Here is a 13,712-nt window from a genome sequence, read left to right as displayed (position 1 = left end):
ATATAACGGAGTACAATGACAGAATTTTCCATCAAAATATCGACTGCAAAGAGTAATCTTCAATTGTGTCGATCTTTAGTGAAATTAAGATTAATCTATAGAACATCTATCGACTGAATTGGTTGATATCAGTTGTTTCAAAGGCTCAAGTGTGCTGTAAATGTGAAGTAAAAGCTACCTTTTCATTATGCCAGAACAAGATTTTAAGTGTATCCACACTCAAAAGTACATTCTTTAAAGAGGTTTTAAAAATGAGTGTGGAGTACATATTACGAGATAACTATAAGTTAGTGATGTACAAAATATTAAAATTTATAGTGTAGCTACAAATTTAATTTTGCAATAGTCTAAACATTCAAAACAATAGCAAGCATCAGAAATGTGAAGCATCAGACACATCAGGAACAATCTTGATTTAGAAATCAGATTCACCTACTTGGGGGAGCATTTAGAAACTTAAGATGTAGACTTTCTACTTCTTCATCCACTGGCATACTCAATAACCCCCATCTCTGCCCCTTTTGAGTTGACATCATCCTTACACATATATCTCTGTTACCAGAAGCTCTCACTCCATCTAGCAGGCTAGCCATTAAGGAGTCTCTGAATAAGGGAAAATAAAGACATTGTTCAGTATAGATATATTGGTTTAAGATTTAGTTACAGTATACATATTTACCTCCATAAAATTATGAATCAAGTTATTCTTTAACAATCGAGCCTCAAGTCTCAAAACAAGGGGCCAACCAAATTAAGCAAAATAGATAAATCACAACATCCACACTGAAGGATTTTGAATGTTTTGAAAAGGGACTTTTTGATGCTTGCTGCTTCAAGAAAGACTAAATGATGCCTATGGAACGGGAACGGTCAGGGTGATATGAATAAAGGAATGAACTTGAAACCCTGGACTAGCAGGGCGAATACTTGGTAAGAGAGCACAATTAGGTTAAAGTACAAGCTGCAAATGAAGGATGATTCATGTGCAGTCAATACAACGGAGATGAAATTACAGGTAGACTAATTTGGGATCGATAGCCTGCCGAGGAACGTTAGTTTGTATGGAACAAGGACCACGGGAAATTGTTAAACTTCAAATGGTGGTAAGGATCTTGTTATTGCATCAAATTGTCAGATAAATTGTGTACTTTCGAAGGACACTGGCAGTTAACAAGATAAAAACAAGATTAGCGATAAAACAACTATCGAAACTGCGAGAAGGCAATTGAAAGAAAAGGCCAAAAAACAAGTTAATTTATATTTGATCTGAACAGTAACAGACTTGTGGGGGGCGGGCAGAAGATATAAAAACTGATATAACTGCTCATGCCGAGTTTGGACTTGCATTCCCCAGGTATTTTATCTGGAAAACTGCCATGGCTTAATGTCAATAACATTTTTCAGAGACTTTAAAACCATTATACCGTGTTTCAGTTTCATACCCTAAAGTGTTAACAACCCTACAACAACAATTCCTTAGTATCGCATTACTGCATCTGTAAACAATTATCACAATCGGTTGCATATGGCTTGCTCCAACTCCATATTATGTACAATTTCTAAATGTTCCAAGTGTGTTTCGGCTCCTGAATGACTGAGTTTGGCTAAAGCAGCCTTTTTAAAAAAAAAATTGAACTCAAATCAAGACCGGAAGCCTTTGGTTTCTGAACTAAATTTGAAAGTGCACACCATCACAAAAGTTAAGGAAAACATGAGGTAGTCAATGATTAGATAACATCAACTTTTAGTTTTAAAAGGTTGATGGTTATAGAAGAGGCAGGAAAATTGACAAGTACAATAAAAACATTTTCTACTGCCATACCTCCCCAAAGATGCAATAATCATTCTTTAAAGACAAAAAAAAAGAGGCTTGGGTAGGGAAATTCATTCCTCAAAAGACATGGCAATTTACATCACCAATGAGGGAAGACATGACAAAAATTGTGATTATTTGACAGTACCTGTTCCTGAGCAATTATGCATGTTCTTAGCATCTGGAGCTGTGCTAAATAAATTGGACTTTACAGTGTGGAATAAATCTTGCACAAGCATGATCAAGATGCTAGCAATGTAGTCAAATATTGCTCCTGCAGTTACGCTGAAAAAACATGTTAAAACTTGACCTGATAATTAAAAAGATTGAGAAGTGTATTGTAGTCATCGGCCCTGAATTCGCGGCCCCTGTGCGCGTGTACGAGGTGCGAGGGCCCATAAGGGCCCTGCAAGTTCCGGGATTAGGCATGCGAAGCGCATGCGCCTAAACCCGGTACCTGCAATCAGTCAAGAAACCTCAACAGATCCACCGCATCCGGAGGTAAAGGCCCTCCGTGGGCGAGTTGGGCTATTTGCCCAACTCCTGTCCACCGAATGTCCTTCAAATTCTTACGACCAAGGCTTTTAAAAAGGACAGAAAAACACATTTTTTTCAACAATTTAAACATTTAATACAAGACAAGTTTATTTTTAAACCCTTTAAAATATGTAATTTTATTTTTCAGAAAATTTAATGTTTTAATTAAATTCTATTTTGATTCATTTTAAATGTGATTTTTAAAAATTTTTTTATTTTAAGTGCGTGTTTTGGGGAATATTCCCATTCATACTCGTGGTGATTCCGTACACAATCACCAGAAGTATGAATGGGAATACCCCTATTTGAACAACTGAGAAAGCCGCTTCTGGCACAGTGTGGGGAAACTAGCACATACAGGAGAGGCAGAGGGATCTACTCGAACTAGAGGCAGACATTGTACATTCCTCGGGTAGATGCCACAGCGAAGAATAGTGTCATGGCATGCTGACCTTGGAGAATCAAGTATAACAAGCAGCTATGCTTAATGCAGAAAATAGCTTTTTTTGATATATAATTAATGACCTGGACTTGGGTAGAAGGGCACAATCTCAGTTTGCAGATGACACAAAGCTTGAAAATGTTGTAGACAGGTGAGGAGGATAGTAATAGACTTTAGGAGGATATAAACGGACTGGTGAAATGGGCAGACACATGGTAGATGAAATTTAATGCAGAGAAGTGTGAAGTGATGCATTTTGAAAGAAAAAAAAGAGACGCGACACAATGTAAACTAAATGGTACAATTGTAACAGGAGTGCAGGAACAGAGGGGCCTGGGGGTTCACACATACAAATCTTTGAAGGTGCTGTTAAGAAATACAAATGGGATCTGTGGCTTTCAAAACAGAGGCAGAGTGTGCAAAAGCAAAGAAGTTATGGTGAATATTTATAATTCATTGGTTAGGCTTCAGCTAGAGCAGAGTGCAATTCTGTACACCACACTTTAGGTAGATGGAGGGTACAGAGGAGATTTACCAAATGGTACCAGGGATGAAGGGCTTCAGTTCTGTGGAGAGACTACAGAAGCTTGGATTGTTCTCCTTTGAGCAGAGAAGTTGAGAGTTAAAAGGTGTTCAAAATTATGAGGCCGTTTTTGACAGAATAAATAGGGAGAAATTGTTAATAAAGTCAAGGGGGGGGGGGGGGGGGGGGAGAAAGAAAAAAAAAAAGTGAGGAAAATTGTGATCTGGAATGCATTGCCTGAAAGACATTCCTATGTTTTCAGGCAATGCATTCTAGATCACAATTTTCCTCACCTTTTTTTTCCCTCTCTCCTCCCCCCCCCACGACTGACAATATCTCCCTATTTACTCTTGTTCCTTCGGCCATTCAGCCCTCGAGCCTGTTCCGCCATTCAATTAGATCATGGCTGATTATCTCAACTCCATCTACCCATCTGTGTTCCATAGCCCTCACAATATCCTTGCCTGATAAAAATCTGTCAATCTCAGTAATGAAATTTTTAATTGGCCTAGCCTGAACAGCCCTGGGGGTGAGGGAGAGAAAGAGTGTTCTAGATTTCCACTACCCCTTGTGTGAAGAAGTGCTTCCTGACATCAGCCCTTAATGGTCTAGCACTAATTTTAAGGTTTATTCCAGAGATGAATTTCTTAAGGTCGAGCAGGTTGGGCCTATACTCATTGAAACGTATAAGATTATGAGGGGGCTTGACAAGGTAGATGCAGAGAGGATGTTTCCCCTCATGGGAGAATCTAGAATCAGGGGGCATAGTTTCAAAATAAGAGTCACCCATTTAAAACAGCGGAGGAGAAGGAATTTCTTCTCAGGCGGTCATGATTCTTAGGAATTCTCTACCCAGAGAGCTGTGGAGGCTGGGTCATTGAATATATTTAAGGTGGAGATAGACAGATTTTTCAAGGGAGTGAAGGGTTTATGGGGAGCGGGCAGGGAAAGGGAGTTGAGGCCAAGATCAGATCAGCCATGATCTTATTGAATGGCAGTGCAAGCTCGAGAGGCTATATGGCCTACTCCTGCTCCTATTATGTTCTTATGCCCCCCTGTTCTGGACTGGCGCACCACAGGAAATAGTTCCTTTAATCATCGTAAACACCTCAATGAAATGACCCATTAACCTTCTATACTCAAGGGAATACATGCCTAGTCTATGCAACCTATAGGAGAGTCCTTTTTGTTACATACAGCATTCAGAGGACAAGTATTTAAATGGAGATACAGGTGTATGACTTCCATGTGCATTACTCATTTTCTGTAATGTTTCCAGTTGAATTTGGAGGCCTGCAATTTCAATACCTGAAGGAGAAAATCCAGCTTATTTGGAGACCCAACCATGTATCCGTATTGATTTTAACATCGGCAAGTTTGCATAGATCAGTGCTGAGAGACTGTCAGCACTGAATGGAACAGTATAATGTTCCAGTATAATGGAACAGCAATAACTCAAGCTGGAGGTCAGTGGTTGGCATTAAGGGAATGTTTTTGCTTGGCAGTTTCAGTAGTTGAAGTCCTGGTCAGGTGCTTGGAGAGTTGTGGGCCAGCAAATTAAATGCTCCAGCACCAGTTGATTTTGCTGACTGAAGTAATGGAGGTAAATGTTGCTGGGAGAATGCGGAGGTGAATTGGAAATGCACAATATCAATTCATAGTGTGCATTAGTACATCTAGAAGTGGATAATTGAGCTTTCCCTATAACCTTAACAGTGAACCTTATTTTCAGTGTGTATCTGTTTTTTTAATGTTTAATTGGGTTCGCTTGGGTGTATTCCAGGTTGGCCAAACATTGTGCATGAAAAAAATAACTTTACTACCCAGCAGAATAATTCTAATTGCTCGGCCATCTAGATTGGGGGAGGGTTTTTTGAAAATGCAAGTTCAGTGCCAAGTGCATACTGTCCTTTCCAACTTGCATAATGTTTTTCTTCTGTAATGTTTAGTCATTGGTGTAATACTTGTTCAGTGGGTATTGTGGGAGCGACGAGGTCGGGGCAGAGGAGCGGCAAGAGATTGTGGAGCGATGTGATCGGGGTCCAGAAGAAGCGAGGGCCCAGCCCATACTGCGGTGTGTGTGCACTAGGTCCGTGCAGCAGAGCTGGTCTTTAGTTGTCTTGGTTAACCCTTGCCACTAGACCAAGACCAAGCTCTGTCAAGCCCATGTGGTGGCTGATGTGCAACAGCCACTACACATTAAAAAAATCCATGCACAAGCATCTTCCACCCTTCAAGATGTAGTTCGGGATCTGGAATATTAGGCCCTTCATTGAAACACCTGTGAACTCACACAACACACCTCGCCGCCCTTTTTGGCATGGAAGCAAGTCACCCTCGATACAAGGGACTGCTGATGATGCAACCTATCCTCAATTTAACCCTTTTAGCCCCGGTATTGTTCTAGTGAGTGTGTGCTGCACCCCCCTCAAAGGCCAGTATATCAAGGATCCGTGCCCAGAAATGAACGTGGTACTATAAATGGAGTTTAACCAGAGCTTTATATAAATGTAACATAACATCCACCCCTTTATATTCAAGTGCCCTTGAGATAAAAGCCAACATTCTAATAGATTTTTTAATGTGTGTTTGTACTTGCCCACTAGCTTTTAGTGATTTCTGCATTGTAATCCCTAAATCTCTCCGCTCCTCCTTAGTTCCGAGCTTCTCACCATTTTAGAAAATATTCGAATCTATATTAGGTCCAAAATGGATGACCTCACACTTGCACACATTGAACCCTATCAGTTTTGCCCAGTCACTTAATCTATCAATTTCCCTTCGTAACATTCTGCTCCCATCTACACTATTTACTGACCCATCTAACTTGGTGCTGTTAGCACAGTAGAATATATGTCCATGCATTACTTCATCCAAGTCATTTATAAATAGTGAAAAGCTGAGGCTCCAGTCACTGGCAAACACCACTAGTCACATTGTGCCAATCTGAGTACATGCCCATTATCCCTACTGTCTCCGATCTCCTAACCAATTCCCTACCCACGTCAATAGGTTGACTCCAATTCCATGAAAGGGTGCTTGAAGCAGATTAAACAGTAACTTTCAAAAAGGAATTAGATCTCTACTTTTTAAAAAAAAAAAGATATTTTCAGGGCTTATGGGGTTAAGAGCAGGGAAGTGGGACTAACTGGTAGCTCTTTCAGAGAGCTGGCACAGCCATGATGAGCCAAATGGCCCCTTCTGTAGTGCATGATTCTATAATACATGAGTCTATGAAATCGAAAGTGTTACTGGAAATATTATGCTAAAGAGAAATGGCATATTATAAGCAAGGCATTTTCTTGAGTTAGTGTGAGCCGAAAACTTAGACTAGCCGGCCCAGAAGAAAAACAGAAAATGCTGGAAACTCTCAGCAGGTTAGACAGCATCTGTGGAACAAGAAACAGAATTAACATTTCAGGTTGATGACCTTTTGTCAGAACTAGAAAAAGAGCCCACTTTTGTTTCAGTTTCATTTCAGATTTCAGGCACCAGCAATATTTTGCTTTTGTATTTGAATTCCCTGGCGTTCAGTTTACAAGTCAAAATATTCAGAAAATGAAACTTCAATATTATATCAATGCTTCAGGGATTTAACATCAGATCTGTATTTCTCCTCCTGGCACCCAATGTAAACAGTTACTATAGCATGTATAAAATCTCATACCTTTCAGTTGAGGAGTACTTATAGACCTGCCCTTTAATATATTCAATAGCAAACCGCTGAGGATTTTCAGAATCAAGCACTAGAGCAAATATCTGTTGGGGGGGAAAAAGGATCATTGCAGTTGAAGTAACGTTTACAGTTTAGTTGGATAATTTTACCCGACATAGGAAAACAACCGACATGGGTTTTTTTTAAAAACTAAAACCGAACCGTTCAAACATTACCCATTCCCTAAATAACTCCAATTACAGGCAGATGTCACTAAAGGGCATCTTTCAAATGAAGTCCTGAAGGCCAGATTTCCATAATATCTACTGCAACACAGTTTGCTATGATCTAAGCAATAGCTTAAGAGTTTCCTTAATTTTCAATCTGAAGTAGGAAACCCTACTTTTTGCTGTTACTTATCAGTTCACTAAAGAAGCTGGTCGCTTCTGAAGACAACATCTGTAAGAGCAGTGAAACATGAAGCTTTATTTCTTGACTTTTAAAAGACATGTTCTGTAACCAGTGGTTCATAAGCCATTTTTGATGTCTCAAACAATCCCAACCAAGGGACCTTTAAAAATAACATTTTTGTATCTTGCATTTCAAACACCACTCATAACTCAAACGTGTCATTTATTTTGCCAATGCAATCGTCACTGCACTTCAAATCAACTTGTGATTGGAGCAGTTAAATGATTTGGGTTTGACAGAGACGCCAAGACACTTTTTAAAGGCCTCTTCAATAAGGACAATTTAGCAGGGTAGAATGTGTGCACAGTAATACTCTACACCTTTCTACGTTGCAGAGGTGACTACACTTCAAAGATTGGTTGTAAAGAGCTGAGACATCCACTGGTTTTGAGAGCGCTATATAAATGCAAGTTTTTCATTTTTCTTAAATTCCTGTACAAGTTGACAAACTCAAGACACAGATACCCGACATTATGTCTCCCAGTAGCTAGAATAACTTAAACAGCCACTTTGGAGTGAGCGACATCCCTGCTGTGTCAGGGAATGGCATAAAAGGGAAGATAAATTAATATATTGATCTAAAATGATACAAACCTCTCCCAAAGGCTTTAATGTTACAATATTGTAGGTGGCTGGATCACGTTCCACTAAACAAGTTTCTGAAAGTGCTAATACTCTCTTTACTGGATCCTAGAAAAAAAAGTTGGCAGAAATGAAACAATATTTCCCATATGTGCAAGCAGGGAAGTGCTAACTGTTGCTATTCAATAAAAAATAAAACCATAAACGAGACAAAACAGTCTACAGCTCTAGTATGAAGAATACACAACATTCACCTCCACATATTTCTGGGTTGAAGACATTGTTCAGGCAGTTTATGATCAACTCCTCAAAAAGTTACTGCTTAGTAATCACTTCAACCTGGCATCTTAAAAGTAACTTACCTGATGCCTAGGTGCAATTTTTTGCACAATGAATTCTGCTAGCGATGTAATAGATTCATCATTGCTGTATTTTCCAAAGCGGTGAGTCACGTACAAATCAAACTCAAATGGTTCTTTCCGGATACGCAGAGAGATACCGATAAAGTTGCCTGCATGTTCAATTGCACTTTTGATCAACTCTTCCCTTTGGTCAGATGCGAAAAGGTGCTGGAATTACAACAGGAAGCACAGATTGACAATGAATTACTGAACTACAAATGTAACTTCACTGATCTTGCAAAAGGTATCCACAACTTTCAATTATTTCGTCCCCTCAACATGGTTAAAACATCCCAAGGCACTTGAGGGGCATTAACAGAAAATTTGAAAGAGCCACTCAAGGAGATATTAGGATAGGCAACCAAAGCATTGGTCAAAGAGGTAGGTTTTAAGGAGCATCTTAAAATAAGAGGAGAAAGGGAGAGGCGCAAAGTGTTTGGAGCAGAGACAACTGAAGACACAGCCACCAATGGAGGGGCGAAAGTCGTCGGGTGATGCACGAGAACAGAATTGGAGGAACACAAGTTCTTGGTGGGTTGCAGGGCTTGAGGAGGGCAGAGAGAAATCGGCAACATCATTGAATGATTTGAAAACAAGGATGTGTGTTTTAAATTTGAGGCCTTGCAGGACCGGGAGCCAATCTAGGTCAGCATGCACAGGGCTGACGGGAGAATGGGACTTAGTGAAAGTTAGGATACAGGCAGCAGAGTTTTGGATGAGCTCAACTTTAGAGGGTGTAAGATGGCTAAGCAAACATTGGAACAGTTTAATTTGGAGGCAACAAAGGCGTGAATGAGGGTTTCAACAGCAGATGGGCTGAGACAGGCCAAGAGGGATAATGCACCTCTGTCTGCAGCCATGAGGCTTTAGTGCTGTGGCAGGAGTGGAAACTTGAGCCTCAAACACCCGAGTGATGTGGAGAAGAAAAAAAAAAATCAGCACAGATTTGGAAGGCGACAACACGTTCAAAACTTGAGGAAAGGGAAGTGATGGAGCAGCAGTTTGCAAGCATAGAAGGGATGGTTTGATGGTGGCAGGGAGGGGCACAGTATCAGAGGATAGGAAACCATTTACAATATCAGCTAGCAGGAATCAGAAGGGAAGCTGCGCGGTCAGCAATTTAGTGTAAATAGGGTCAAGAGAGCAGGAGGTCGTCTCACGGAGCTCAGAGGGCATGAGGGGAGATAGGAGAGAATCTAGAGAATGGAGAGAGTTGAGAGCTAAGGAGAGAGGGTAACTTTTCAGGAAGTTTGGCTTGGTGGGCTAAGTGAAGGGAGGATGCAGCAGAGGCAGCTGAATGCATGATCACAAGCTTACTGATAGTCGTCCATGAGCTCCGTGCACTTGATATTGGAGAGAGGGTGGAGGGGGGCATGTGGGAGGGATTTAAAGACAGTAATTAATGCAGAAGAGGAGCTGGGGGTTATCGTTGCATTCCAAGATGATCTCAGGTAGTGAGCAGTTTTGACAGCAGAGCAGAAACCGCTAGTGCTTTGTGGTCCAGCCAGATCTGGCGATGAATGGCAAAACCTGTTGTCCGCCAAAAATATTCAAGTCTGCGCCCCTTGGACTTAAGGGAGCGGAGATGGAGGCCGTACCAGGGTGGTAGTGAATAAGGTATAACTGGAGACAAGGTCATCAAAAGGTCGAGGTGAGGATACGATTGAGCAGCAGCTGTAGAAATATAGGTTCTCCCCCCCCCACCCACAAGGGCAGATGCAGGGCTGGGAGGGGAGAAAGGGGATGAGTGTGCAGAGGGATACAAGGAAGTGATCAGAGATGGCCTGATCCGTGATTGAGACAATGAGAGTATGATATGGTTGAGGGGGTGGCTGTGAATCTGGGTAGGAGTTTATATGGAGGAAGAGGTTAAGGAGCACAGTGCATTCAGAGGAGAGAGGGCGAGGTGAATGGAGATGGAGGCTGAAATCACCAAGGATGAGCAGTCACTCACCACGGAGGTTGTAAGTTCAAACCAAGAAACAGTGGATGCTCAAATTGGTCAGTTATTCAACATATCACTAGATATGTACAGTTTACATGAAATTTTAGAAAAAGCAAATTCATTGTTACGAAAATCACTTGTCCAAAAGAGATTAGATTGCTGTTTTATTAATAAGCACGTTACTGTGAATACTGGCAAATCAAACGAAATGACAAAAAAAAGCTTACCAATCGACTAAATCCTCCGTGAATTATGCAAAACCCTCCCTGATAATCAGACAGTTCCGCAAATCCTTCAACGTTTTTGTAGTCATAGGAACACAGAATTTTATTAGTCGAAGGATCAATCTGATCTATCCCTCCAGGTGTAACTTCAAGGACCACCGACTTTCTAGTATCAGTCCAATGATGCTTGTAACAATTATAGCGCTAAAAAGAAATAAAAATCGGAGTGGTATTTCTGTATCACTGATTACCTCCAATTCTGAGGATGTAAACCACAATTACCCAATGTGTTGGGTACCCAACACTATTCCCCAGGTTGTGCCAAAATATAGATCTGAAATGTTGAACACCCAATTAGCACATTCACAAGTTAAGCTTACTGAAATAGATGATTGTATTACAGGAAAAAAAATTTTTAAACAGGTTGTTGCAATCGCTAAGGAAAGCAGAAATGAAACTATTAGAATAACCACAAGGCAAATGCCAAACTTCATTTTTTTTTATATAAATGGTAAATATTTGTATTGAGGAGGAGGAATATTTATGCTAGAGATTGGAATGTTTTTTCATTTGGCATTGCTTCCAAAATAACCCATTCCCAGAGTAAGTATAGCAGAGGTTATATGCAGGGTAGCTTCTACACTGACAGCATGCTGCTGTTGGATTTACAGTTCATACATAAATGCAGAACACACCCTCTCCATTGATGCCTACCCAAATAACAGATCATTCGCCAATGTTGAGGCATAGCAGGATGGATGCAGCAATATTCCAAATTTCAAAGGAAATCAAAGCACCCAATCGTATAGCGCCAGTATAACCTCGATAGCATGACAGCAAACATTCAATGCGCCTCGTGTATCTGCAATCTCATACCAATACTGCACCAGCAACAACTCCATTTTACACATTTACTCATCTTCATTTGCACAGAGCCTAAAGAGTATCAATTTGTCAGCACGTTGCTACGCAGAGTCAGACTATGAAGAAATGAATGATTATTATCCTTGCACGAGGGTGTATAGACCTGGCTTTTCACACCATCAACCTGAGCCAGACTAAGATCCAGGGTGAAGGGCGCATGCAATGCACAGCATTTCCCAAGCACACGAGTGGCACCAGCCCATTATTCAGAACACCAATGCTAACTCGGAGAGAATATGGGCGAGGGAGGGATGGCAGGCAATAGAATAAGTATGCAGGAAAGAGGTAGCATGTTTATGACAGTTAAACCTTTTCAGATGTTTGTTGAGCTGTGTATTTCCTGTTTTTATTTCACTTGCTTTGGTACAAGATTCAGCAAAATGGACAAATAGTTTCATGGTTCATCTCTGCACAAGTCAAACCACAAAACTAACAAACATCTTTCAAACCTTCCCCCCCCCCCCACAAAGTAAAAATTTAGCCATATCAGAGCAAGCTTACATTCTGCTTAATCACAAAGAGTAAAAGATCTGGTGACCTAGAAGGTTGAACCAACACTTGAAATTTTCAGACAAAAGACTAAATTTGAATGGATTCTTGTGAATGGCATTTTACAATGTGCTCAACTATACTTTACTGAAGAGCATTAAATATTCATAGCAGGTCAAGAGATCTGAATGAAAACATAACTGTCAACTTACCTTTCCAGTGATTTTTCCCTCCGCAAACTCAGTCCTGAATCGCTGTGTAATGGAAATAAAGATGCACAAGTGTTTTAGCAGAAGGAATGTAGACAGCAATTTCCTTTTCATCACAATTAAACAAGACATGTGCATCAAAACACCAGCATGGACTCGATGGGCCGAATGGCAACCTCCTGTGCCGCAATGGCCATGACTAGGACTCAAGATGGCACGTTACATAGTTGATGTATAATTTGTATTTGCTCAGCAAGTGTAGTGACAGACAGATTCTAGGTTTGACCCATTGGTCTGTACCAAATAAGATCAGTGGTCAGACATTGCAATTGGCTTTAGCATTTGAAATGGGGAGAAAAAAAAATTAACCATGGCCCCCATTCCCAATCACTAGTGACCTCTCCTGGAAGAGCACGTTTGTGGACCAAGAGTAATAGGATCAGGCTTCCTGCAAGCAATTATCGGCTGACACTCACTGTCCAGACTTGCGTGAATGGCCACTTGTGAAACATAGAAAATAGGTGCATGAGTAGGCCATTTGGCCCTTCGAGCCTGCACCACCATTCAATGAGATCATGGCTGATCATTCCCTCAGTACCCCTTTCCTGCTTTCTCTCCATACCCATTGATCCCTTTAGCCAGAAGGGCCATATCTAACTCCCACTTGAATATGTCCAATGAGCTGGCAACAACAACTCTTTGTGGTAGGGAATTCCACAGGTTAGCAACTCTGAGTGAAGAAGTTTCTCCTCATCTCAGTCCTAATGGCCTACCCCTTATCCTAAGACTGTGTCCCTTGGTTCTGGACTTCCCCAACATCGGGAACATTCTTCCCGTATCTAACCTGTCCAGTCCCGTCAGAATCTTATATGTTTCTATGAGATCCCCTCTCATTCTTCTAAACTCCAGTGAATAAAGGCCCAGTTGATCCAGTCTCTCCTCGTATGTCAGTCCAGCCATCCCAGGAATCAGTCTGGTGAACCTTCGCTGCACTCCCTCAATAGCAAGAACATCCTTCCTCAGATTAGGAGACCAAAACTGAACACTATTCCAGGTGAGGCCTCACCAAGGTCCTGTACAACTGCAATAAGACCTCCCTACTCCTATACTCAAAATCCCCTAGCTATGAGGGCCAACATACCATTTGCCTTCTTCACCACCTGCTGTACCTATATGCCAACTTTCAATGACTGATGAACCATGACACCCAGGTCTCGTTGCACCTCCCCTTTTCCTAATTTGCCGCTATTCAGATAATATTCTGCCTTTGTGCTTTGCCCCCAAAGTGGATAACCTCATTTATCCACATTATACTGCATCTGCCATGTATTTGCCCACTCACCTAACCTGTCGAAGTCACCCTGCAGTCTCTTAGCGTCCTCCTCACAGCTCACACCGCCACCCAGTTTAATGTCATCTGCAAACTTGGAGATTATCACTCAATTCCTTCATCTAAAATCATTAATATATATTGTAAAGAGCTAGGGTCCCAGCACT

General features: G+C 41.1%; 1 protein-coding gene across 1 annotated transcript in view; it reads right to left on the bottom strand.

Annotated features, from left to right (window-relative positions):
• Positions 1–13,712, bottom strand: part of LOC139264238 (dnaJ homolog subfamily C member 13) — a 186,094-nt gene that overhangs the window by 115,560 nt on the left and 56,822 nt on the right. The window contains exons 5-10 of the mRNA XM_070880388.1: positions 12,219–12,260; positions 10,597–10,797; positions 8,386–8,592; positions 8,036–8,131; positions 6,983–7,074; positions 437–603 (exon numbers count right to left, since the gene is read on the bottom strand). Coding sequence (XP_070736489.1) covers positions 437–603; positions 6,983–7,074; positions 8,036–8,131; positions 8,386–8,592; positions 10,597–10,797; positions 12,219–12,260 — 805 coding nt within the window. The remainder of the gene's footprint in view (positions 1–436; positions 604–6,982; positions 7,075–8,035; positions 8,132–8,385; positions 8,593–10,596; positions 10,798–12,218; positions 12,261–13,712) is intronic.

The sequence above is a fragment of the Pristiophorus japonicus genome, chromosome 5 (assembly GCF_044704955.1).
Source record: "Pristiophorus japonicus isolate sPriJap1 chromosome 5, sPriJap1.hap1, whole genome shotgun sequence".
Lineage (NCBI taxonomy): Eukaryota > Metazoa > Chordata > Chondrichthyes > Pristiophoridae > Pristiophorus > Pristiophorus japonicus.
The sequence above is the reverse complement of the archived record's forward strand: the minus strand, read 5'-3'. Positions and strand labels throughout refer to the sequence as shown.